This window comes from Sebastes umbrosus, chromosome 11 (assembly GCF_015220745.1).
Source record: "Sebastes umbrosus isolate fSebUmb1 chromosome 11, fSebUmb1.pri, whole genome shotgun sequence".
Lineage (NCBI taxonomy): Eukaryota > Metazoa > Chordata > Actinopteri > Perciformes > Sebastidae > Sebastes > Sebastes umbrosus.
The window spans coordinates 12339268-12365834 of NC_051279.1; the positions used below are offsets into that span (position 1 = coordinate 12339268).

The following is a 26567-nucleotide window of genomic DNA, read 5'->3' on the forward strand; positions in this document are numbered from 1 at the left end:
TTTAAGTGTACAATTTACTAATTTATGTAAAACCTCTTTTATTTGTGGCCTTACAAAACTAAAACTATATTCATATTTACTGCAGAGGACTTTTTTCTCACTCTACCTCATTGAATTATATATATTTTTTTTTAAACTGCAACACATTTGCACACTTATGTTATCCTATGTTTATATTTTATATGTTAGTTGTAGTAGTTTGTTATATTTATAGTGTATTCTAATATATTCTTTATACTCTATAGATATATATATAGCTCTAGTGTTGATATGTTTATTTGCTGATCCTACAGCTACTGTAACACAACTGTTTCCCAATTTGGGATCCATAAACTACATCTATCTATCTAGAAAAGTAGGTGCCCTCCTTGTCTCTCTCTCACACACACTTGGCAGTTGCCCAGTGCAACCTATTGCCGGCCACTGAGCAGCTCCACACGAGCAGGTGCAGATTCGGCGCTGCGTTCAAGGGCATCTCAACAGTGGTGATGGATGGATGAGTGCCTCTTTTTCAATTTATCCATTCAGATCCCCGTCGTCATCCCGAGGTTTCAAACTGGTGACTTCAATCTCTCAGTTCACGGCGCATTTTTTTAATTTACTGTGGTCAGAGTTCAGAGGCTGTGAGCACAACATGTCAGCGAGCTAGAGTGAGAATTAACGCTTGTTGGCTCAAACTGCCTGGTGTCTGATAGATTGTTCTTCAGTTTTTGGTGGGAGCCAAGTAAGGCGATACACACGTAAGGTGATATACTGGTGCTCAGTAGCAAAGTATTTCAACACTTTTTTTGCTGCCAAGTCGCATTTTGGCAACACATGAAAATCTGTGGTACATGAAACACCTGAGTGGTTAGTGCACAATATTTATAGCCTACTGTGCTTCAATGGAGAGATGCTTCTGCTCTATTTATGCAACAGCACCTTCCACATTGTGACCAGAGCCGAACAGTGTAACAACATAGTCTCCTCTCCCCTGTTGTAGGCGACTGGAGATATCAACTGAGGGCGCTCATGTTAGAGATGAAACAATTTGTTGTCTAATCGATAACTTAGCTTTTTTATGGTTTATATCATTGCAAACTGAATTGTCAAAGAGAGATTTCATGCCACCTTTGGCTCTGGGGAATTGTTTTGGGATCATATGTGGCCTTTTCTTTCTTATGTGTGTATGATCCATGTCAGTGGTTCCTAACCTTTTTCCTTAAGGGACCCCTTTTCTATCATTGAGTAAACTGAGGACCCCTGACTAAGTGACATATTTTATGGGTATTTCATATTATATTCAATGCATATCAATAATAGTACAGAACAAATGATAAACTGTTCAATTAACCCAAATAGTGAACACAATAACTGCAGGAAGTTTGTGTAAAATGAGCAATTTAAATTCATTTTTATCAGATTATTTCCTGTGAATATTGCATCAGTGAGGAATTTTCCTGTTATTTTAATTAAATTCTTCTGTATTATGTATTTTCAACAATCATACATACTTAACGCTGCAGTGGGTAGGAAAAGATAATTAGAAAAAAATGCCTCTGTGTCCTCCGGTGCTCCTAATAGCATCTGCAAGATTTGAAATGATCTGTGATTGGCCAAAGTCTCCCGTCACGGGCTAGATTTTTTAAAGCCTGAAAACAGAGCCATGAGGAGGTGCAGAAGTCTAGTTTTCTCTCAGAACACTTGAATTACAATATGCTGAAAGGTTATTATGGAATTTTTGCCCAATGATGCCAAAAACTTTCTGCCTACTGAAGCTTTAATGGGCTTTTTTTGACAAATTCAGTGTTTTCTTCTCCCTGATTCTTGGACATTGTTCTATCAGCTCTTTGGTTGTTTTAACTGCATACTTTTCTAATGCAGGACGAGGCTGTTTAGCAGAGAGGGAAAGCTTTGTGAATACAACTTGTGTTCAGGTCTTCACCATGCCTTTATCCCGTTTATATCTTAAAAGGTACTGTTTGTAACTTCTTATACCGTGTCCCATGAGCGATCGCGTGTGGCCACGCTGTTCCAACACAAACTACACGTAAGCACCAAAACCGCCAAGTTATATCTAGTGAAGCCCGTCCTGCAAGACAGTGTCCACTAATCCTGCTCCTGCTCCAGCCCCCCCGACTGCCCTGTTCTCCAGGGCCGGAGTTGATGCTGCTCTGCTCCTCTGCCTGCCTGCCTTCAGTCACACACCGCGCTCGTTCTCACTCGCTATCTCGCTCCACCTCTCACGTGCATGCGCGCACACTACACACTGCAGAACAGTTAGTTTAGCTCTGAGAATATCTAGTGAATGTACAGTGGACTTTGAGCAGAAATAAATGCTGCAGCTCCTCCAGACCAACAGATGTTTCCTGTGTGGTTTCCTGCTGCTGAGTGAATAGACTGTGCTCTGGAGCGAGTTACGTTATCATCTCCGATCAAAACTCCGGTGTCTCCCCTGTTCCTTCTGACCGCGGTCGGGAGGCTGAAGCAGGGAAACACAGTATCAGCATCGATTCATGGAGAGACCTTCGTCTGGTCAGCTAACATTACTGCCAAGCAGATGAAATATAGAGTGATATTGTGGTTTTAGCTGACGTGTGTCACCTCATTGTGTTGATCAATGCTCGTTCATGTCTATGTAGAGCGAGCACAAGTGCAAGCAACAGGAGGTTGACTTTCGTTGACTTAACGGCCACAGGTGTCGCTGTTAACAAGCAATTTCTGATTCTTACATAAAGACCCTTTAAATAATCCCAACTTTAAAAACAACGTTTAATTTTAGTTTCCTCACAGAAATTAATGAAATGCTGAGATATTGGCCAAATGCATACTTTTAAAACAAGTTGTCTTACACACTTTAAATCAAGAAGGCCTGGCGACCACCCATGAAGCTTTGGCAACCTTTAGTGCTCCATTTCCACCCACTGCCGCTTTAAGTAAAAGTAGTAGTCTTCACCTGATTTTGGCATTCTATATGTTATATATTTTGAATTTGCATCATATTGTTATCTTAGACTTTCATATTTGCACTTTTGCCACTTTGTATTGCAACCGCTGCACAGCAATTTCCCTCGGGATAAGTAAAGTTTCATCTTATTAGCACAATGTAACACACTTACAAGTATAATTGCATTAAAAATTTTACCAAAGTAAGAATACAGAAATATTAGCAAAATGTACATTATGTATCAAAAGTTAAACAGAATTATGCAGAATATCCACTTTACCACATATACAATACATACATTGCCAGTGATGTAATGCAACTAACTACATTTACTCAAGTACTGTACTTAGTGGGGGGTCGGGTACCCCCCAGGTTGGGAACCAGTGATCTATGTGGCATATTTGTTAAACATGAATTTTCTTTACCTCTTTAGAATCTCCAGGCACAGTTGACCTCCCAGACTGAAAGGTCAAATAAGTCATCTGTTGTTTCAGAGAGATAAATAGGCTCTATACCGCAGTTTTTTGCAGAACTCCCCAACAGAATCACCATAATGCTCTAAACAAACCATGGCATCATCATCCAGTGTTGTTATAATAAAGGATACATTGCCTGCATAGTGGCCGCCTGTCTTGTTGAACTCTCAACAAAATGGTAGACAGCTTTACTGTACTACTCATGCATGTCAAACTTGATCCACAAACTCGTGAGAATCCAAAGCAGGGATGTGGAACAGCAGGTGGTATATATAGCCTCCTGAATCACAAACGGCCCAGGGCTATACAGTGTGTCTGCTGCTCCAGCTGCACAGTTTAACTCAGAGATCCATGTCAGGGCAATGATGATGATATCGATGCTGATCTGTATTAAAAAACAGACTTTAAAAAAAAAAAAAAAAAAAAAAAAGGTTGGACTGAGTCCAGTTTCTCATGCAAAGATCACCACAAACCCAGCAGCCAGCAGCCATATGACGCACACCTGTAACAGCTCCTCTCATCATAAACTGCTCATTTACATGTGAAGAATGGCAACACAGTCAGGCTTAAAGATGAGTAATGAGTAGCAGTGGACTGGTGGGATATGCTGCTTATACTGGAGGCTATATGCCAAAGACTATATCACAATGAGAATAAAAATATACGCATCCACAGATGACACGCACTAGTTTCATATGGCGACATGGAAAAAAATATCCAATGCAACTTGGTGGTAAATTGGTGGTAAGCCTCTCGGTGTATCCGTGTGGAGCAGTCCGCCACAGAGACACCTGCGTGCGGATACGCAGCAGTCCAGCACACCGTGGTGGTGGTGGTGGTGTCATTGACGCAACTAATTAAAGAGGAAGAAAAAAAAAAAAACACAGCTCTTCTGCTCACCTCTTTGGTGTTGACGATGCCTTTGACGTATTTCCCGACGACTGAGTCCACGAAGAAGACGCTGGACAGCACAGCAAGGCACAGGAGTCTCTCCCCGACCCTCACCTCCATCTTTCTCCCGCTGTCGCTCCGTCTCCGGCTCCGTCTGCTCTCTCCGGTGCTCCCTGAAGCCTGTCTCTCTCTGAGAGGCGGCTGCGCGCAGAGCTCGTGCACAGAGCGCACACAAGAGAGAGAGAGAGAGAGAGAGAGAGAGAGGAGCTGTGCGCGTTCACGCTGGTGCTGGTCCCCTTCAATGCATGTGGTGGTGTTGGGGTGGAGGGGGGGGTGCAGAGTGTGCGCGCTCCCGGTTCCGCTCGTGCTTTTTGGAGAATGCGACACGTCCACACATTAAAAATGCTTTGCGCTGATTGCCATCATGTTTTCATTAGAGGTCACACACCTCTAATGAAGTAGCACTGAGACAGATGATGCCTGGCCTCCTGGCTCCAAATTATATAATACCACTAATCAGCAGGATGCATCAACTAGGATCTGATCGGCTGTATTATTACTGATGCATTTAATGTCAGAAATGTTTTTTGATAAAAAAAAAAAAAAAAATGCAAAAAACACAGCTGAGGAACATGCAAGCTGCTAATTAGATCCTATAATTAAACCTGCAGTTGGCCGAATGTTTTTGGCATCATGTCAACATGGCTGCTGGGTCACAAACTTTCTAATTTTTTACATCTTAAAGGGACTATTTGTAACTTTCAGAAATGCTTGTTAACAGCGACACCTGTGACCGTTAAGTCACCGAAAGTCAGCGTCAGGCTCGTGCTTGTGCTCGCTCTAAATAGACATGAACGAGCATCGCTCAACACAGTGAGGAGACACACGTCAGCCAAAACCACAATATCACTCTATATTTCACTTGCTTGGCAGTAATGTTAGCTGACCAGACCAAGGTCTGTCCATGAACATGATTTAGATCTGATCCTAGTGTTTCTAGGATAACGATAATGTTTCCCGACGGCGCCTGCAGGGAGACACCGGCACCCGGTCAGAGGCGATACCGTTTCTCGCTGCGGAGCCCCGTCACTTCACAAGACACAGGAAACATCTGTTGGTCTGGAGGAGCTGCAGCATTTATTTCTGCACAAACGTCCACTGTACATTCACTAGATATTCTCAGAGCTAAACTAACTCTTCTGCAGTGTGGAGTGAGCGCGCATGCACATGTAGAGGTGGAGCCAGACAGCGAGAACGCACGCGGTGTCTGAGTGAAGGCAGGCAGGCAGAGGAGCAGTAGTCTTCACCTGATTTTGGCATTGTATATGTTATATATTTTGGATTTGCACCGTATTGTTATCTTAGACTTTCATATTTGCACTTTTGCCACTTTGTATTGCAACCGCTGCACAGCAATTTCCCTCGGGATAAGTAAAGTTTCATCTTATTAGCAAAATGTAACATTGTGACAAGTATAATCCCTGCATTAAACATTTTACCAAAGAATACAGAAATATTAGCAAAATGTACATTATAAATCAAAAGTTAAACAGAGTTATGCAGAATATCCACTTTACCACATATACAACATATACATTGCCAGTGATGTAATGTAACTAACTACATTTTCTCAAGTACTGTACTTAAGTACAATTTTGAGGTACTTGTACTTTACTTGAGTGTTTCCATTCTCTGCCACTTTATTCTTCTACTCAACTACATCTCAAAGGTATATATTGTACTTTTTACGGCACTATATTTATCGGACAGCTTTAGTTACTTCAGATTTATATTTTGCATTAATAATCTGATTCAACTAATAAATTATGATATATTATTGTAGATTAAGCTGCCCAGCAGTTAAGTATTTAAAATCTGCCACACCATAACCAGCTGTAATATTAATGTGATGTATAGAGTAATGCAGCAATAATTTTAATCCAATAATATAATATATTATTCTGACATGGCCCATTCGGTATAATAATAAGTACTTTTACTTTTGATTCTTAAAGTTTATTTTGATTCTGATACTTTTGTACTTTTTCTAAAGTATTTTTACACTGTAGTATTACTACTTTTACTTAAGTGAAGGTTCGAAGTACTTCCTCCACAACTGTTTATTACATATACTATACTGTATACATATTAATGTTGTAACCAATTCATTCAGCATTATATTTGCATACATAAGATCATCATATGTTTCATATGTTAAATCTTTAGCTGTTGCATTAAAGTAGAGTGAAGAGTACAATATTTTCCTCAGCAATGCAGTGGTGTAGAAGTATAAAGTAGCATCAAATGGAAATAAAAGTACTTCAAAACTATACTTATTACTTTCCATCTGTGTAGAAAAATGATACATGAATATCATATCTGTATTTCTATGTATTTTTTTTTAGATTTAATCTGACACTTCATACGTTTAACAAAAGGTCAACCTTGTAATTGACCTTTCCCCAAGTCCTGACTTAATCAAGATTTAGGTAAAATTCAATTGAAGAGTTTTTGGTATTCACCAATACATAAAAAAGCCATCAGAGATGCCACGAATATCTGGCCAGCTAGATTGAATTAGAATCTCCATTTCTTATTCCAAGTGACTTTTAGTTAACCTTTAGTACGATCAATGCAAAGAAAAGGTTGATTCATGAACACATCAGCAGGTTCATGGGAGAATATATTTATTTATTTAGATAAAAATCAACAAAGGAAGAAACCAGCCTACTCGCGGCGTATCAAGACACAACTCTGTAGTATGAAACCTACAAAGAAAATGCAGTCAAATCAGTCATTCTGTAATCAATCTGATTAACAAATCACACAGTAAAAATATCTACATGAATCATATAATGTTTAATACACATTCTTTTTTTATTCACAGGTTTGCACTTGTGGTGTTTCGAATAAAAGAAAATTAAAAAAGTAAAAAACAAGTTAACTTAAAACAGCTTTGTTTCCAGTCTATGGCTTGTTTTTTTTTTGTTTGTTTGTTTTTTAAAGGCTAATCATTTTCTAAATCAGATTTACATTTTACAGTGCGGAGCAATTAGCATATGGAGTGCAGACAAGCTATGGCACTGAACTAGCACCTGCATTTTCAATACCAGTAAACAGCAAAACACTAAACAGCAAGAACAGCACATCTGTTGCAAGACTCTGGCTGCAGTCTTTGGTTCTGTTTTTAGGATATCTAACTGACTGATCAAGTTAGTATTTCTCATCAGTAAACAGAAGTGGTTGAGGTCAGTCACATCAACGCATTGATGCAAATGTGAAAGAATGAGGTTTCCAGTAAGTTTTAAACGAGTGTTGTTGTATATAGGTTGCTAACTATGAAATCCAACCTTGAGGAGGTTCAAACGCATTGCACAACAATAAACGGCATTACAGCATTTCTGCCTCTGAGGAAACGGACTGTGAAAAGATGATGTGTAACTGCATAGCTTTACTGTAAATGTCGTTGAAGCAGCTAGCTCACGTTTGTAGCAGCATTGCACTTTGCATTGCACTTTGCATTGCATTTCAACGAAATCAGCCCGGGGCAAAAGGAAATCTCAAGTGAGAAGAGCTTTTGAAGAGTAAAACTGTGGAGGTATGCTGTACAACCTGATAATTGAACAAGCAAAAAGACAAAAAAAAAAAAGCAGCATCTGATCTACTGCAACTATTTGTACTCACAAGGACAATTTGTGAGAATAAAGTTGGTCTGTGAGATCAACAATTAGACTCTAATGAAGCAGCGACACTAATTGGAACAATACTGAATAAAACATTTCAGCTCTAAGCTGCAGGAAGCATATAAACAAAAGTGCCAGGAATTGGGAAAACTAAAAGGTATCGCTGCAAACGTATTTGTCCAAAACACCAGATGGGCTCTCTGGTACATCACCTGCATTCAGGTTAGCCTGATGCATGAGTGGTCATCAAGGGTAAGAGGCATATGGAGGTCAATAAACAGCAAGAGGGGGAATTTGACACTTTTTTTTTTTTTTAAAGTTTTCTAGAAGCTCACATATTTTAGTTAATAAAACAAAGTGCCAACGACCAATCAACCCTGCTGGGTATTCAAGTCAAGTCGATGTATGTCACAGACAAAAAACGATGGTAACTTGAGGTTGCTCTCAACGACAGATTAATACTATGAATAGTCTCTTGACTGTAAAGTGCCATTCCCATCTTTATGTGAACACACGACACAAACAAAGAGGACGTGCTCGCGTGTGAGCTCATGTTTCTCACACACCAGTGTGATCACGTGAATGTGTACATGCAGACTCCACACATAGAGCCACACATACAGGCACCAAGCAAAGAAAAAAAAACAGGTGTCATACAAGCTTAAAATACGCTCGCACGGATCGACAAACTGCTGCAAAAGTGCGGAGTGAGCATAAACAGCGGCTAGTAAAGCAAGTACAAACTTCAGCCCAGTATCTTAGAGAGGATGAGTGTATTACTTTCTTCCTCTTCACGGCCCTGGTTCTCTCCATCAATCTGCCTAAAAATATTGCGGTAAGCACTCGGAGCTGACAGAACTGAGCATGGTCTAATCCTGTAGCATGACTTTGCTGCTGAAAATCCTGCTCTTCTACGGAGGGGAGGATTTTGCACTTGGAGCTTCAGCTAAATCCTATTCATCACACAGCAGCATCCTTCTCTACAGACCTGGCAACCTTAGCCCTGTTACCAGGCAAGGGCAGTACAGTGCCAGCATTGTTGGCGTCTATATTTAGTTGGACCTGATGGAGGGACTGACCCTCCGAAGGACATTTCTGTGTACTTCAAAGTGCTTTGGTGGCAGCACGCTCAGAGGAGTGCCCTCAGGTTACTGATAACAAAGCCAAATGTGATGGTGGGGAGCAAAAACATCTGGTCCACCAGCTTTTACACAGCACTCCTGCTATCTCTTTTCTTGGTCAGGGTCCTCCAATTTTGCCTAAAAGCCTCTGATTTGTAGAAACAGATTGTCACGCAGGAAATCCCCAGACTCAAGAGAAGTGGTACTTTGACACGCTGCATACTGTGCAGAAGAGTAGTGAGCAATAACGCCTGGCGAGGAACGGGGACGACCTGAGAGGAAATGAGTGCAGTGGAGTTTAAAATGTGTATTGATAGCCGTGGGGCTTTTTGCTGCCCAGTTTTCTCTTACTCTAGATCTGCAGAAGGAGAATGTCGAGCAATTGTTTCCAGAGTTGAAATAATAACAATTTAAACATTCAGCCTCTTCCAGACATCTGAGAGCTGCGATTGTTCTGCACAAATTTAACTGTAGCTATTAATAAAATGCAATCTTTGCATTTGTAATATCAGCACCGCAAGCAGCATCTAGATAGGGCACCTGTGTCCCTGTGTAAAATTCTACTTTTACTCTATCCTATCAGTATGCATTACTGAGAGGGGTTTAATGGGTAAGGCCGGGGATGTCAGAGCAGCTGTGCCAAAGAAGCAGAGGTAAATATTGAGCACATTCAAAAAAAATGTGGAATAAACAGCAAAATGATTACATTAAACAAACAATATGGTGTACAAATCAGCAAACAAACCTGTAATGATTAAAATACAGCAATAGAAAAAAAAGTAAACATAAATAACAAAAGTAATACTACTGCATATAGTTTATAATATGATTGAAAACTGTGACAGAATCTCTATTCATCCAGTTTAGAGCCGTTCAGTCGGTTCTGTTTTAGCGTTGTAATTCTATTTAGGAAGAGAGTCAACAGAGTTACTATCCACAAAGTGAGCCGTATTGACTGCCAAACAGGCGTAATGGAGAACACAACGTAGAGTTATTAAGTGTGATTTAGAGCGGCTCCCTAAAGGACAAGTGGCCATTTTGATGGGGATGACTCTGTACAGAAGCATATAGTGTGTCTACCACTATCTGATTAGGGCCTCAAATGACTGCCTTGGCCTGGATGAATCACCCATTCAGGCCTCGTCTTAAGTATCTTCTGCGCTGCTTTATGTCCAAGCCTCCGCTGCCCAATGGCGACTCTGTTAAGTATGTGTGCTGCATGTGTGGGTGAGTGCTGGTCTTTGATCTAAGTAGCTGGTAAATCACCATTCTATTCTGGCTGTCTTTTGTGGGTGTGTTCATTTTGTCTGCCAGATTTGCGTCGGTGCATGGCGGTGCACAAACTAGTGGCAAGAATTGTAAAGCTGAGGAAGTTTTATTTCAGTGCTCCTCCTCTATTTTTTTAGTCTCTCAGAAACTGAGCAAGACTGCCCCTCTCCCACTTTCTGCTTTTTCAGGATACCTTCTCTCTCCCTTTCAGGCATCTCACTGCCTAAATTTGTCTGACTTTCATTTACTCTTTCTCCCTTCACTCCTCGGGTGAACTGCAGTCCTCCTTTTTTTTTTTTTTTTAATCGAATCTTATTTAAGGTCCAACACCAACAGCGTCAGTGTTGTTCTGGGCTGCCACAGTAACTAAGCCCTCCCCACCAGCAATTTTAGCAGCTAGCTCCCCTCCCTCAGTGGGGCTGACAAAGGAAGAACCGGCTTCCCCAGAAGAAGCCGACACACCCCTATCGGTCCGTTCCAGCTTGCGGTGCTTGCGCGGCTCCGGGGGCGTGTCCTTCTGGGTGAAGACGGCGCGAATTCTCTCAACGCAGACGTCGGCGGCCTCCTTCGTCTCCCTGCAGAGCTGCGATAGGCTGAGGAAGCCGTGGGGGAGGTCGTCCACCACGCACAGACTGACAGGCTGGCCTATGCTCCTCAAACGCTTGGCAAACATCACAGAGTCATCCAGCATGGGGTCTAATGCACAAGCCTGAGAGAGGGGAGGGAGAAGCAGCAAGAGGGAGGGAAAGGGGAGGTGAAAAGCAAATTAGGGTTCCCTTCAGACATGTCAAGAATCTTAATTAAGGGATGAAGAAAAGGAAGCCAAGCATCCTGGTCTCTTTTGTCCCTGCTTTCTTTACACTCTCGCTGACTCACTCTAGCCACTTTAAAACCAGCTCCAATTTCTTCATTTTCACATTAACACCTTTCTCACATGAGAGAGCAGCCTCAACCTCCCCATCTCCTCCATCATCACACTCCACCTCACTCTGATGCAACAGTGTAAGCAGTGTACAGTCCTCGGTAATGTAGCTTTTGACATTTTAAGGCTGCCTTGTTTTACCTCTCTGCTCCTCCCTTCTCTTCACCATCACAAACAAACAATCACAAACCCTGGTCTGCTCCTGCATGCTCCAACAATATCATATCTGTTAAACTTGTTGACAAAACATAGGAACTTTCTCATAGAAGATCATACATGCAACCAAATGCAGACAGTTGCAAGGACTTAAACACTCTTTAATGCACTCAATTCCCAATACCCCTACATTAGAGTTAAAGGGTAACTTTGGTATTTTTCAACCTGGATCCTATTTTCCATGTTTTTGTGTCTAAGTGACTAATGGGGACATTTTTTAAATTGATCTAGTTTTGAGGAAGAACGCTGCAGCTGCCAGCCGCTAAACGGGTTGTAATGTAAACGCATGGGGCAACCTGGTACCGTCAATTTACGTTCACTAAGTGCTTCTTTTTGCCACGGAGGCTCAGATTGTTGTTATAAGTGTCTGACATTACGGAAAAGACCTTACAGAGAAATTAAATGTTTTTCTTACCTTTCAGGTTCCCGTTTGTTGCCGGAAGACAACGGTGGAAACGCGAGAGACAGTTTGAGAGAAGAGTGCCATGAGACACCGGTGTTGTCAGAGTTTGTTGTCTTGGAGTACAGAAAGCGTAGCTTAGTGTTATTTAAAAGATTTTCAATGTCGTGGCTGAATATTTAGATGAATTCGACAATGTAGAAGCAACGCGAGATCTCAGAACGAGACTTCTCCGAGCGAGACAACACAATAACAAACAGACCGCATCAAGCGAAAGGTAAGAAAAATGTTTCATTCCTTTGTAGGGTCCTTTCCATAATGTTGTCAGACACTTATAGTAACAATCTGAAACTGTCAGTGGCAAAAACAAGCACTTTTAGTGGACGTAAACTGACGATACCAGGTTGCCCCAAATGATTACATTACAGACAGTTTAGCAGTTGGCGGTTGCAGCGTTCTCCCTCAATACTGGACCAATTTCAAAAACTGTTGTCCCCTCTAGTCATTTAGACACAAAAACATGGAAGATCCAGGTTAAAAAATACCCTCTACTTACCCTTTAAGTAGAATAAAGCTTCATCATCCTGTCAATCAATCCAACTGCTGCTTCATCTTACCACTATGTGTACAGGTGGCATCCCTTTCAGCATGCTATCAGGAGCCAGCAGAGGAGAGCAGAACGGATCCTTGACCACTGGAGAGCTCTCCACCCTCATCTCAGCTAGCTGCTCTGAGCGCAGTGGCTCAAACCCCAGGGGGAACTCCCTACGGTGCCCCAGCTCTGATCCCTCCTCTCCAGCAGGGGGTGGTATGGCCACTGAAGAAAAGTCCCTGCAAATGGAGGGATCTGGATCCTTGGAGAGGAAGAAATGCACATCTTCTGGCTACACAACAGAAGAGACACAAAATAATTCAGGTGAGGTTAGACAGCAGGGAGAAGGTAATGTCAAGGAAACAAGAAGAACGGCATAAAATATTAGACAGGCAAACTTGATAACAAATACACACACAGCACTTTGTCCTTGTGAGAAGCTTCTAAAAAACCTTGGCTCGGTGCCTGAGAGTCTTGGCTGAACAATCCCCATTTCAAGGAGGAAAAGCATATTTAAAATCTTGCGTCACCCCTGCTTGCTATTTTCCCCCCCAAGCCAACCACTAATCCAGTCTGCTTGTGTGAAAATACATGCGAGGATAATCTGCAATACCTTGCTGGTACCCGCGCAACCAAAAAGCTTTGATATTCAGTCAGCATTTTATAGCCAAATCTGTTTATGAGGCATGGGTGATGGGTAATCTCAGCTGAGTTCACTGAGATGAAACATGCACATCACTGCAGGGTGTACAACAATGTATGACAGAGGGCCAAAATACCTCCATGCTGATAAACTGTTCAGCCTCTTTAAAAGGCTACAGCTGTATGCTGGATCGTTTCAATGCAAGCTGTATGAAAGCAGAGATAACCTGATAACAGGTTCGAGGCTGGTGCGTTTTCTCTTCAATGCAATGGTGCAATAATTATTAAAATACAGACCTTTCCATCATCACAGGTTAAATTCCCACAACTAACAGCCAAGTCTTCTTTGAAGCAACATCCCTCAGCAATTTAACGCTGTTAACTTTGTCTGGATAATCAACTGAGAGCATGCTAATCTCAATGTAAACATGTTCAAGTGTGACGTACAGTGCGCTCAGAGAGCAGCGGTGCGCTGTGAGAAGTGGAATTGGTGTGGGATCCCAAGTCCTGGCATGTCTGGCTCTTCACAGATAATTTCCTGGACGGGAACTCGGAGGTCTCTGAGGCTACAGGGGGGTCGGCGTGAGGAGAAGAGAAGGACGCCTCTGAAATGCTCTTCCTCACTGTGTCTAAGAGACGAGATGGAGAGAGGGGGAAATAGAGGGATGAAGGAGACATTTGGCAACAAAAAACCCCAAAAGGTTTGAGACATACAATACAAAATAAGTTATTAGAATAAAAAACATGTGTAAAGGATACAGACTCAGGGTCAATAGCAGCTGGAGGACAGGACAAAATACACAAATAGTAGTACACAATCACTTTCGCTTATTCTACCGTCTCCACTTATCATATGTCCTCTGGTTGACAGCCAACAGTTAAAAGCCTAAAATGCTAATTGGGATATATCAGGAAGAAGAGAGGGGAAGTGGGTGGAGGAAATTCAAATAGTGCTGTCATGGTGATATCATCCGCCCGCCCCGCGCCGTCAAAACACAGCTGTACGAGTCGTCATGGCTGGTGTCTCCACAAAGCGCTACCATCTCTTTAATAATGAACCATCTCAGCACCATGATGCCCTTTTAATAATATACACCCACCAATGACATTATCATTAGTTTGGGCTTGCAGCTGTGGGGGGTGTCACCTAGCTAAGGGGACACCAGGGAAATTACCATTTGCCACCGGATTTTACGGTGGCTACAATTAACAATTACTGTCAAAGCCCTGCTGCTCCAAAGAGGTGAATTGATATGAATGGGCTACAGGAGTGTTACGCAACAAGGTGGGATAAAGCAATAACTGATTAGTTGAATGCTGAATAAAGGGGATCCATCTCAATAACCTCCTCCATATGGGCTGTAAATGAACTTGGGGGCAGTTGGTGTTGTTGCGCTCATAATTGGCTTAATGAAGATGCTGAAAACGTGGGCGGTACACGCACACAAACACACACAGAGTTCTGATCAGATGCCTGTACTAAGAAGCAGGATTTGGGGTTAGCGAGGTAACTTCAGGTTTAACCTTGGGTTTTCAGTCCTTCGACGGTGGTTCACTTCTTACCGGGGTAGATCGCCATGGTAACTTGTGCCGAACACATAACCTGCTCCATAGGTTAGGTTTGAGATAACAGATCAACTCGTATAAAAGAACCGCCTACTGACCGATCAGCTCGATGCGCAGACGAAGAAGTTAAAGTCCTAATCCAGGCTAAAAGCAACACAGCCGGCAAAAAAAAAAAAAGGCGGGGGAGGCAACTGAAAGAAGCTTAAATGTGTCATACACGCCACAATTTCCCTAAAGGGAAGATCTAGTATGTTCTAGTCTTCTATTCTATAAGCAACATATTCATTTAACAGAATACACAATGTAATTATAGTCAGATCTACTCGTGCTCGAGATGAGGCAGGGATATTATAAATCTGTTAATTTACACATTCGCACAGTCTGCAATTTTTTGCCAGCTGTCCTTCTTGCATTTGGCAGCTGCAACGGTGTTAATTTTAGTCTGGATTATGTGTGTAACTTCTTCCTATTTGTCTAATATTATAGTTTGCTCTTCATTTGGAAAATGTGCCATTCTGCTGACAGTAAACTTGTCCATGTTTGTGATTGGTCATATACTGCAAACACTACCCCCTTTTATGTGAACGCGGTCATAGCCAGATTGAGAAATCCTGGGTTGATAACAACCCTTATAGGACAGTTTATCGCAGTTGTTAGTGTTAGTTTAGCCAGATAATGAGAACATACCCTGGGTATGTTGAACTTGCTTCATAGTACAGGCCTCTGTACTTTCAGCAGATGGATGTGATTAAAGACACGAGCAGATTTCATCTATAGAAAACTTTGAACGCAGTAGCTGCCAAGCAAAAACACATTCACTCCCACCTGACTGCACATGCACACAGAAACACACCCGCACACACAGTCACAGTCGGTGGTATACCAGTGGCTCCTGGTGGCGCCTCTGCAGCTGGGCTGGGGGAGGCGGGGGCTCTGTTGGAATCCAGCAGAGAGTGGATCCAGTTGGAGGCTCCCTGTCGGAAATCTCTGAGCAGCAAAGCCGTGTCTCTCCTCACCAGGCTCAGCGTGCTCACTTTCTCTACCTGCGTCTCCGTCTGCGGCTCATTGCCTAGAGGAGGAGACACGGAGGAAGGCTTAGTAGGAAAAAAAAATAGATATACGAGAGAGATTAAAGTGTTTTTGTTATTCTTGAATAAGCATGAATGAGTAACAACAGAGAAGATGGAAAATCAATAATAGGAAAGGTATAATAGTAGAGTAAAGAAAACCACTGACAGAGTTTGTTCACAGCAAAACATAGTGATGACAGAAGGAGAAAATGATTAGTGTTTTAGTTTAGTTATTTGGCATAGTTGGCCAATTACAGTCCTCCTTTTCTTGTGAGACAACAATTTATCAAAAGACAAGTAAGAGTTTCTCCGGCTTCTTCTTACATGCATTAATGACAACACATGAAAAACAATCTATATGCTAATAAGTTGAGTTGTTGTTGTTTGTGACGGTTTTTGAGACACAATACAACACGGCTAGAATAAAATCCATAAAGATTTATGATTACAATTTTTTTACATTATACACATTGTGTACTACATAAGGAATTGAGACAACAGTGAGATCCCAGATGAGAGCAAAATGATTAATATGATCATTATTACTGTCCTAAAACTAAAAAGATTGAGAGTGCCGACATTAGTTGAATTGACAAAAAATCTATTTAAATTTTTCTAATAAATCAATACTGCTTGTTTTTTCATATCAGAAACTGAACACTGATACTTTGTGTTTTAGCTGCTGGTCAGACTTGTTAAGTAATTTGAAGACATAACTTTGGGCTTTTTTTAAATAAATTGTTATATTAGTTAATCAAATGGAATAGAATATATTAATTGATAATGCCAATATCTGTTCCAGCCTTGCAAAGAAAAACAACATCTTAACTTAATAACCTAATCATTTAGGATACACAAGTAGTTGTCAGTATCGTTATTGTTAACAAACCTACAACTACAGACCATTATGTTAAGAGTATGTTTGATTTTGAGCAGCAGACGGCAGAGGTGCTTGAAAGTAAGAAATTTAAAAAAATCTATATATATATATATATATAAAAATGTATTTCTCAACTCAACCAGATAAAGAAAAGTATCCTGACTTGACTTATTTTAAAAACACACACAACCACCCCTACCTGCGTAGGCATTGAGACACCTGGAGAGCACACTGAGCGGCAGCAGGGGATCCATAAGCGTTAGCAGACGGGAGGGCGATGCGTAGGCAGTCAGCAGGGTGGCCGGGTAGACTGCCACAATGCCATCTGGCATTCGCACACCAAAGGCAGCAGCGCGCATCGAAGTCGTCACACACAAGTTGCCTCCCGCACTGTCACCAGCCAGACACACTTTCTCTCCGGTCCAGCCTGGAGAGATAAAAATAGGACGGCGAGGATGGGGGTGAAGAAAAAGAAGGAAAGAAACACAAAAGAAAACAATGGGGAAACACAAAAATGGAACACAAAATAATAGGAGACAAAGCTAGATTTACATCCATGACTGTCCAAAATATTATCACTTCATAATTGTATCCTGTTAGACATTTGTGTGAATGGCCAAAAAGATGTTTTATGAGATCACAGTGACCTTGACCTTTGACTACCAAAATCTAATCAGTTCATCCTTGAGTCCAAGTGGATGTTTGTGCCAGATGTAATGAAATTCCCTCAAGGCGTTCCTGAGATATCGCGTTCATGATAATGGGACGGACAGACGGGCAGACGACCCAAAAATATAACGCCTCCGGCCGTGGCTGTCGCCAGCATGGAGGCATAAAAATCTTTTTCTGCGACTACGAGAAACCCACTGTGGTTAAAGAAAAAGCAGTGCGACACACATCCAGAAACAGGATCTCATTTCTCCACCATAACACTGCTGAATATGTGGCTGCTTTGAGGGGTTGTTCTCGCTGTCTGCCTTGTGGCCGTGATATTGTCTTCTTGTACTACAACACAAACATATTGCACTGCGATCACTGTTAATTTGACACAGCGTACTTCAGCGGTCGGGTGTACCCCAAACCGACCAGATGTCTTTTGCCGTCTGCCTGAATATTGAGCATTACAATTTGTGTGATATTGCAGAACAACGGGTAGAGTGCAAGACATGGTGCTGCAGCATGATTACTTTCAAAGTGATGAATGAATCCTCTGGAGAGGTACAGGGAATTGGTAAATGTAGCTGAGGATGCACAGATGCAGTCATCAGGACACTCTCACTCTGAAAGGATGAGTGTTACCCCTTTTGTTGTGCCTGCTCATTAATTCTAATAAACCAACTTTCTTTTACCCGCCTAATGTATTTAGCATTTTAACTGCTTATACTTTTTCCATTACTTGAAAAAGTAAACAGAAAATGTAGAAGGGAGCTAAAAAAGCCACCACTCCGATAAACAATGCTATGTGATGTGTGTGTACCTAGTAGGTGGTGGTTCCTCAGAGCCCAGCAGTAGGCGTAGAAACACTCCTCCAAGGCCCTTGGGAAGGGGGCCTCAGGGGCCAGTGAGTAGTCCACTGACAGGATGGGGACACCGAGGTCCTGGGACCAGCTCTTCAGATAGGGCTGTGCAAGAAAGGAGACATGGAGGGGTGAATTTATGAATGGAAAAACACTCAGGTTCACAGTGAATATATTCCATGTTGTTAAATTTATGAGCAACAACAATAAAACACAGGGGAGGGGAGACAGAGAAAAAGACATGTGGTGGGAGAGAGATGCGTGGGGGTGAACATTAAAAAGCAAGGATAAAAAGTTATGAAAATGATGTCCTTCTGATGTCATATGTCTGCTTTCTGATTTAATGTCTAGACAAAAGGAGAATGAGAGCTGCCCTCACAGTCACCTTCATTTCCTTTCTTCTCATACGGTAAAAACAAAGGTCCCACATGTCCTAGTTTGCTGGGTATAAAGGAAAAAGACAGAGACAAGGGGATGGTGTGGATTTACAGGGATCGTCTACAAAAACAAACTCACTGTCAGAATACTGAGCGTTTCTCTTTTTCAACTTCAACAGTCGGGTTAAGTGTTTACTATTCTTATGCCAACCTAAGGCAAGTGTTTTACTTCACAACTGCAATGCAGTGACCTTGAAATGCGAGAAAAGGCATCAAAACTTGTCACGACAAAATATTCCTTCCACAAAGCATTCGTCCTTCCCTCCTCCGTCTTTATCTTCTCCCAACACCTTTTTGACTAGCTGTGACAGGGCTGGTGGAGAAAGTGACAGCTCTCCATTCACAGTGCCAGGAAAAGCACAGTGTGTGTATGTTTGTATGTTGCCTCACCCGCCAGTGATTCAGCATAGAAAAAAAACAAACAAAGCAGCTCCAGCAGTCAGCTGTGCCGTCTTAGAGCCCTACTTGTCAAAATAAATCTTAGAGGGATGCCGCTGACAAGTGAGTGTGCGAGTTCAAGCACTGTTCAGGTCAGTGTGGGTCTGTACAAATCAGCAAAGGTAGCCCCACGGTGTGTGTGTGTGCAACTGTGTGTGAAGCCATTGTTGCCAGTGAGTGTCAATATATGCCAGAGTCCATGGACAGTTATGTCAGTCAGACTGTTCATCATCTTCCTGCATAAAAAGGAGCTAAGGGCTCACAATGAATGGCCCACCGGGCAGAGAAGTGGTACGTGTGGTACGTGTGTGTGTGTGTGTGTGTGTGTGTGTGTGTGTGTGTGTGTGTGTGTGTGTGTATTTCTGCTGGGCTAGGACCAAGGCTGGTTAATTTTACATGACTCCAGAAACTCTTCTCATACACACTCATCCTATTCACAAAGAAAACACACTCACACACACACCGATTCAGAAGGTCCCAGATCTGTTCTCAAAGCAAGAATTAATGGGAGCTGCAGTCCCACTCATTCTCAGACAGGCAGAGCAGTTAATCTGCAAGCTTATACCTATACTGGGATCGTGTGTGTTTGTGTGAGTGTGTGTGTGTGGGGTCCGTGCCCGAGTTGCTAAACGCACAGATGCCAGCACATCCATTCCTGTGATCTGCAGCGTAATTGGGCACCGAGAGCACCAAAGGCTCTTGCCACTGAAGTCCAACTCTCCATCTCACCCAGAAGACAGGAGATACAGGATTGAGGGAAGGATACAGGAGTAGACGACATATGAGGAGTACAAGCCTGACTTCTGCCCTCAAAGAAACTTTTAATTTTTCCTATTCTTTCTTCCTTGGCCTTGCCTCAGGGATTAAGAGAGCAGAAGGCACCTAGTAATATTAAGGAGGCGAGTACGAGTTGGCCAAATAAGACAGGAAGGACATTAAGTGAACAAAAAGGATTTTGTGAGATATTAGAAAGATTGAGAGGGAGGATGTAATAATAATAAAAAAAAGGCGAGCCCTGAAGAAGAAGAGAGAAGGATAGTCTGACAAGTCTTCCATTAGTGCCCGGCCCAGGGGTAATCTTCCTCTGCGGGGTTGTACAGTTCTCCGTTTAATTCAACATGACAGCCCTGTTCACCCCCGTCTCTGATTGCTCCCTCTCATCCTCTGGTTGCTACGCAGGATGCCCATGTCCTTGGTGATTTCACAGAGCGCTGTCTTTCGGTAGCTATAAGCAGCCTGATGCCACATAAAGACCGCACACAGACACAGATGACCAGATCAGCGAAGGACCAACAAGGAGAGGTGGGGGCACAAACTGTTTTAAAATAAGCTTCCTCATCAAGATGTAAGTTAAATGCTTCCTCCTGCTGCTATTTCATATAGTCACTTTATATAAGCTTATAATAAAACTGGTAGACAAAACAAGATTTTCTTTAAATGCTTTTTGGAGCAATGACAAGAAAGATCCGACACAAAGCTTATAAGCGTGTTGGTGTCCCTTTTTCTATCACAGTGATCTAGAAATTAAATCTAGGACATGAGCTCCTCCTCTTTAAAAAAAAAAGAGGGGTGAGGATGAGGTGAATGACAGGAAGCAATGATTTACATGAAAGAGAAGACCCAGCTTTGTTTGCACCTTACTGTACCAGTGAAGAAGGCATGGAGGGTGGGCATGGTGTCTCTATTCATATTATACAAGTTTTCAGGGATTAATTACTAAATAATTAGCGTAACGGCTCATTACATGTCACACTATTGACAAAGGAAGAGATTCAGACTGCTAACTCCTCTGCTGTCAACTGGTGCCCAGCTCCTCAACACTTAAATTAGCTGGGGTTCAATTACAATTAGTCTGAGAAAACACAGCCAGATGTTGAAGCATTGAAGGGATGAGAAGGTGAACTGGATGAGCACTGTGGCAATACTGTCTAGGGGCCTCATTACAGAAAAACATCCTAACTGCTTGGCCTATCTTAAGTCTCCAAAGAAAGGAAAAAATACTATCTTCCTATCTACCTGTCTCAGACCTCGTATCTTATAGTTAGGATTTCTTAAGTTAAGATAACTGTAAATTTGAGTCTTCAATCAGCACTTGTCCTGTCATGCCTGCGTCTTTGATTAGAATGTACCAGTAAACTACACGAGATGGACAAGCCATAATATCAACGGCTCTCACTTGTTATTTTAGCTACAAGAAGTCGGAAGTCTGGTGGAGGAGAGGAAACCCCACCTTTTAATTAAATAAATGTAAACCATCCTAATTTAGGATTCCTAACTTGGGAAATCCCTAAATTAGGACGGTTCTATAATAACTTAATCCCTATCCTAAGCTAAGAGAAGATTCTTTCCCTGAATGCAGTTAAGAAACATGTTTCTGTAATACCAAAAATCCTAAATGTCATCCTAAACTGAGATAAGATAGGATTTCAGACTTTGGAAGTTTCTGTAATGAGGCCCCAATGGGGGAGGTGTAGCGTTGTCAACGTTTGGATATGTACGTGCCACATCACATATTAGACCACTTCCATTAGATATATCATAAATTGGTCAAATACTGTCACATACCAAGCCTTTAAAGGGCCTTTTTAACAGTGGTCAAACTCCGGGTCTGAAAAGTGAAGCCAATGCTGAAGTGCCTTAAACTTGCATTCTTTCTAATATCCAGCAGGGGGCGACTCCTCTGGCTGCAAAAAGAAGTCTGATTGTATAGAAGTCTGTGAGAAAATGAACCTACTTCTCACTTGATTTATTACCTCAGTAAACATTATAAACATGAGTTTATGATCTCAAGTGCTGGTTTCAAGTCTTCTTCAATACAGCATGATGTTCATTTAGTAAATTATGACCCCATTTAGAGTCAAATAGACCATAAAGCAGGGCATGCTTTAGGGCGTGGCTACCTTGTGAATGACTGTCCGGACTGGGAGTTGTCCGTGTTTTCGTCTTACAACTTTAACTCTTTCAGTGTGTTTTCATTTCATGAAAGTTAATTATAACATTTTGGTCAACTGAAAATTTCTTTTTCAGTGTTCGGGTGTACTTAGCTCCACCCTCTCATGTCACTTCTGGTTGCAAAAAGGCAAGATGGCGACGGCCAAAACGCCAAACTCAAGGCTCCAAAACCATAATCCACAAACCAACGGGTGACGTCACAGTGACTACGTCCACTTCTTATATACAATCTATGCCACATACAGACATGAGTCAAAATACCACATCATATAATTATGTGAAAAGTCTTTTGGATTCAGTTTTTCTTACAAAATAAAACTAGATCTCGTTGCTTTTCTGGTAGGAGAACTATAGTTGTAGAGTACCATCTCACCTCATGGGACTTGGAGGTCTGGGCCACAAATCCCCCTCCATGGAAGTGGATCAGAAGGCAGGGAGACGAGGGGAGGCGCTTGACCTTCATCCCCAGCGACAGAGAGATGGCGCCCCCCTCAGAGCGGGCAAGGGATAGCAGAGTCTCGCTGTCCTGGAGAGAGCGAGACAGAGAGGCAGAGGAAGAGGAATGAATGAACAAAATGAGAGAAAAAAACATCACATATAAATAATCATGAACATCACATGATGACAGATGGGGATGTTTGCTTCACTCTGATAACCGTCCACAGACTGTGTGTATACTGCAAACAAAACCTTGTTTTCATTGCTAATGTATTTTATTGCTAGTGTTAGCAACAGGACTCCTTTGGGAGAGGGATTAACTAGCTGTTCTGCAGCAGCCTCTCCTGCGCCTACATGAATGCACACTAATTCCCATTCATTAACAGAAACAAGAAGGGAGGGGGGGGTTGTGGCTGAGAGGGAGGGTTTCCGCTGATGCAGGCTTGTATTTTGCGACATTAAAAAAGACACTGTTGTTTTGTTGGAGCGTGATCAATGGCTGAAAATGTCTGTTGATAGCCATGTCTGGTTAAGTGCCAGGCTGCAAAGAAAGAAGGAGTGCAAGCTCGGATGGAGAGAGGGAGTCTCCCGAGAGAATTAGGGAGGGAGTAGAAAAAAGTGAGTGATACCTATGACAGAGAGAGAGAGAGAGAGAGAGAGAGAGAGAGAGAGAGAGAGATAATGAAGGGGATTAGGTGCATGAGGATGAGTCGGAGTGGTCGTCTACTCCAGCTCAGAGAAATACCAGATATGCTATTACATATTGTTAGAATATTTTAAGAATTTGTATGGCTGGTATATGCAAGGTAGTTTAAAAAGAGCCAGTGGAGGAAAAACTGTCATAAACTAGGTCACACAACAAATACTTAATACTTAGACAGGCTACAAGGAAGTACTGTGAGACAAGTGCACAGCATATACAAGAGCTTGTCTAGTTTTGCATAAAATTTGACATTATGAAGCTTTCTTTATTGCATTTTTCACAGTGCCACCACAGTGTGAACAGAATAATGATTTAGATACCTGTCCTTCACGTAAGTCATAGGAGATGAGCCTCATCTGAACTGGAGCGATGCCGATGTGTGCTGATGGAGGAGCTATAGTTACAGATGCTCTGTGGTTGGCCATCAGGGGAAGGTCAAAGGGCACGGGGGGCACAGAGAGAGCCCGGTTCACCTTAACTTGAGTGGATGTCATACTGGCGAGGCCCTGGGGGAAGAGTAATGATGGAGAAAAAAAGAGAGAAAGAGATGGACAATTGAGTTGAGACAGAGAGGCAGAGAGAAAAAGAGAAAAGTGCAAGTTACAGAGCAAGTCAGGTCACAAGAGAGAGAGAGAGAGAAACCGGATGAATTAATCATGAACCCCATTGAATAAATTGAATTCCACTCTATTATTACTTACGGCCTATAGGCCAAAATGCATAATGATAGAAAGGTACTTCTACCAGAGGAAAGTCAAATATTCCTGATACAGTTTTAAAATTAAAAACAGGGCAGCTCTCTTTTCTGTGTGCGTGGGTGAGTGGTGACAACATGGGTGGATTACTGATGTCTTAGGGGTGTGTTTGTCTGTGAAAAGAAGCATTGACAGTCTACTCACCGACAGGACTTCGGTCTCAGTGATGTTCCAGAAGGTCTTCCAGAAATGGACGTCCAGGTTCTGGGTGATGCGTTCAAATTCTGCCCCTCTCAACTCTGGGTCGATGGCGTACTTCCCTGAGGTGAAGAAAGAGCTGGCCGCTACACCTGGGGGTAAGGGAGGAAGGGCGGCACAATGATAAAGGTATAATGATGGGTAGGAGACACCAGAGACGGGGTAATGTAAGACACGAAATGGGATTAGAGTTAAAAGTAAAGGGAAAGAAAAGTGTGTTGTGTGTATGGTTGAGGGAGGAGTGAAAATGGCAGACAAAAGACAAAAGGTCAGAATAATGGGGATGAAAACAGCGATTTCACAAAGACAGTAAGAAGGACAGCAGGAATGAGGGAACATTAAAAGTGACTGGATGTAGCACATAAAATAATAACATTAGAAATAGGGATGCACCAATACCGATATCGGGCCGATACTGACCCAAATAGCTGGATCTGGTATCAGTGACAAAGGAGGCTGATCCATTCAATTCTATATGTATATTCTACATATATTATAAACTAGAATTGAATATTTTTACCAAGTCGCTGATGTATGATTTATTATTTTAATAATAAATAACAATTCAATAAAAAATATCTAGGTATTTATTTGTTATTGAGTTTTTGTTTCTGTTTTACAAAGTTGAAGAAAGCAATGTTTAAAGGACCAATATGTAGTATATTAACTGTAATAAATCATAAAATGACCGTGATATGTCATCAGAGATTAAGGAAACATGCTAAATTGATTGATAAATTGATTGCATCTCTGACAAAGATAATACAGCCAGTATGTTCTTTGAAATTTTCTATTCTGGTCTGGGACGTCTGTTTTTGTTTTGGCTCTGTGATCCCGTCCACTGCCTATTTTGACACCCCGTTGCCAAATGTGAAACAAATTGGCTTGCAAACAGCTTTCTGCAGCCACAGAAGCAAACAAACAAACTGGATCAATTGTCAATTAACATTCGATTCTACCCGACCTGAAAAGAAAAGAGGAATGCGTATAGTGGAGGGACCATCAACGAAAAAGTGATGGCACATCTCTTTGTGGTTCGTGTGCAGCTGGGTTATCAAGGCAGCGAGTATTTGATACACAGATGGTGAAGTGATTCCGACTGCTGAGGGCCAGAGTCTAACGCGGTCGTAACACTCAAATTGCGAAAACAGCCATTGTTTTACAAAGTTAAGAAAGCAATGTTTAAGTCAAGCCTGATGTTGCCTTACACATAAAAGAATGATCCCAGTCACTTCTACACAGTGAGGCACACAGCTTATTAATTAAACATTGGAGTCAGATCAGTACTCGGTATCGGCTGATACCCAAAGCCCAGGTATTAATATCGGGACTGAAAAAAATCGGATCGGTGCATCCTTAATTTCGAAAACATAAACTCCCGGAGAATGCAAAAGAAGGAAGGTGAAAGGATGGGAGGAATGGCAGATGGTCCAGAAGGACATAAAGTGCTAAAACACTCAAACCTTTGAGATAACGCCCCAATTGAGAACAGTCGTCAAACTCAACAGAGTGAATTGGCTTTTACTCACAGCACTAAAATCTTATTACTACACGGATGTTTCAGGTCTACTGTGCAAGTGCTAATGTTGAAACAGAAGCATTTCATCATGGCATTGCAATGAAACTCTATCCTGCTTTTAATGCTCTGCAAGAAATCAAGGAGGGGCAGTAAAGAAAGGGGACTGAAACACTCAGACTTCAATTAAACTAAAATACAGACACAGGATAGCTAATGCAGCTTAGAAGCAACTTCTTCATATAGCCAGTGTTCACTACAGACGACTATGATGAAGGGGAGAGAGGGTTCTAGTACACTCACCATATGGTGCAATACCTCCTGCCTCCACTGTGGCGCAGCACAGAGCACAAGAAACCATGAGAGTCGAATGATTCCTTTTTCGAATGTTAAATATTGATGTGTGTGTGCACAGTGAAAATGTGTATATAATGGTGCATGTTCTTCTATCTCTGCCTCTGTACATAACTGTGTGCATGTTCAAAACACTCTGAAATATAGAAGAAGCACGCCAACTAGCCCTCGAGATTCCGAGGGATGAAAGAGCATCTACAATCCAAGCATGCAACATCAAAAGGTACACAGTCAGGGGCCAAGGAGCAATGTGGGGAAGAGGCGTGTGGATGAGTACGATCTATGAATGAGAATTAAGTGACTGGATGATGAGAGGGTACAGCTGCAGACGAGATGATGCTGACCTATTCCTGACTGGTGGCGTTTGTAGTTTTCTCCAAAGGCCACGAGGCCAACAGCGAGAGTCTGGAGACAGGGCCGGATGGCTGGACTGAACTGGAGGGATGGACAAAAACAGAGATCGGCTTTCAATTCTATGCCATGGTCCATTTAAAAACAACACATAGACTACAGTTAAAATTGCTGTCATTCGACCAGAGAAACATAGATGATGGGATATCGGGATATCAGATGAGTCTTAGACATTATATATTGATAAAGACAGC

At 42.0% G+C, this 26567-nt stretch overlaps 2 protein-coding genes across 11 annotated transcripts in view; both read right to left on the bottom strand.

Annotated features, from left to right (window-relative positions):
- tmem145 (transmembrane protein 145) overlaps positions 1–4540 on the bottom strand; it is a 50481-nt gene extending 45941 nt beyond the window's left edge. The window contains exon 1 of the mRNA XM_037786019.1: positions 4303–4540. Coding sequence (XP_037641947.1) covers positions 4303–4413 — 111 coding nt within the window. The 5' untranslated portion in view covers positions 4414–4540. The remainder of the gene's footprint in view (positions 1–4302) is intronic.
- Positions 4541–6963: 2423 nt separating this feature from the next.
- Positions 6964–26567, bottom strand: part of lipeb (lipase, hormone-sensitive b) — a 38760-nt gene continuing 19156 nt past the window's right edge. For 5 of the 10 annotated variants that reach the window (XM_037785987.1, XM_037785991.1, XM_037785996.1 and 2 more), the window contains 11 exons: positions 26307–26397; positions 25912–25938; positions 24039–24184; positions 23460–23645; positions 22372–22524; positions 18132–18276; positions 16854–17081; positions 15558–15773; positions 13586–13767; positions 12522–12788; positions 6964–11075 (listed from right to left, as the gene is read on the bottom strand). In XM_037785987.1, the coding sequence (XP_037641915.1) occupies positions 10683–11075; positions 12522–12788; positions 13586–13767; positions 15558–15773; positions 16854–17081; positions 18132–18276; positions 22372–22524; positions 23460–23645; positions 24039–24184; positions 25912–25938; positions 26307–26397 (2034 nt within the window). In that variant the 3' untranslated portion in view covers positions 6964–10682. The remainder of the gene's footprint in view (positions 11076–12521; positions 12789–13585; positions 13768–15557; positions 15774–16853; positions 17082–18131; positions 18277–22371; positions 22525–23459; positions 23646–24038; positions 24185–25911; positions 25939–26306; positions 26398–26567) is intronic. The other 5 variants (XM_037785993.1, XM_037785990.1, XM_037785992.1 and 2 more) reach the window with 3 other exon arrangements.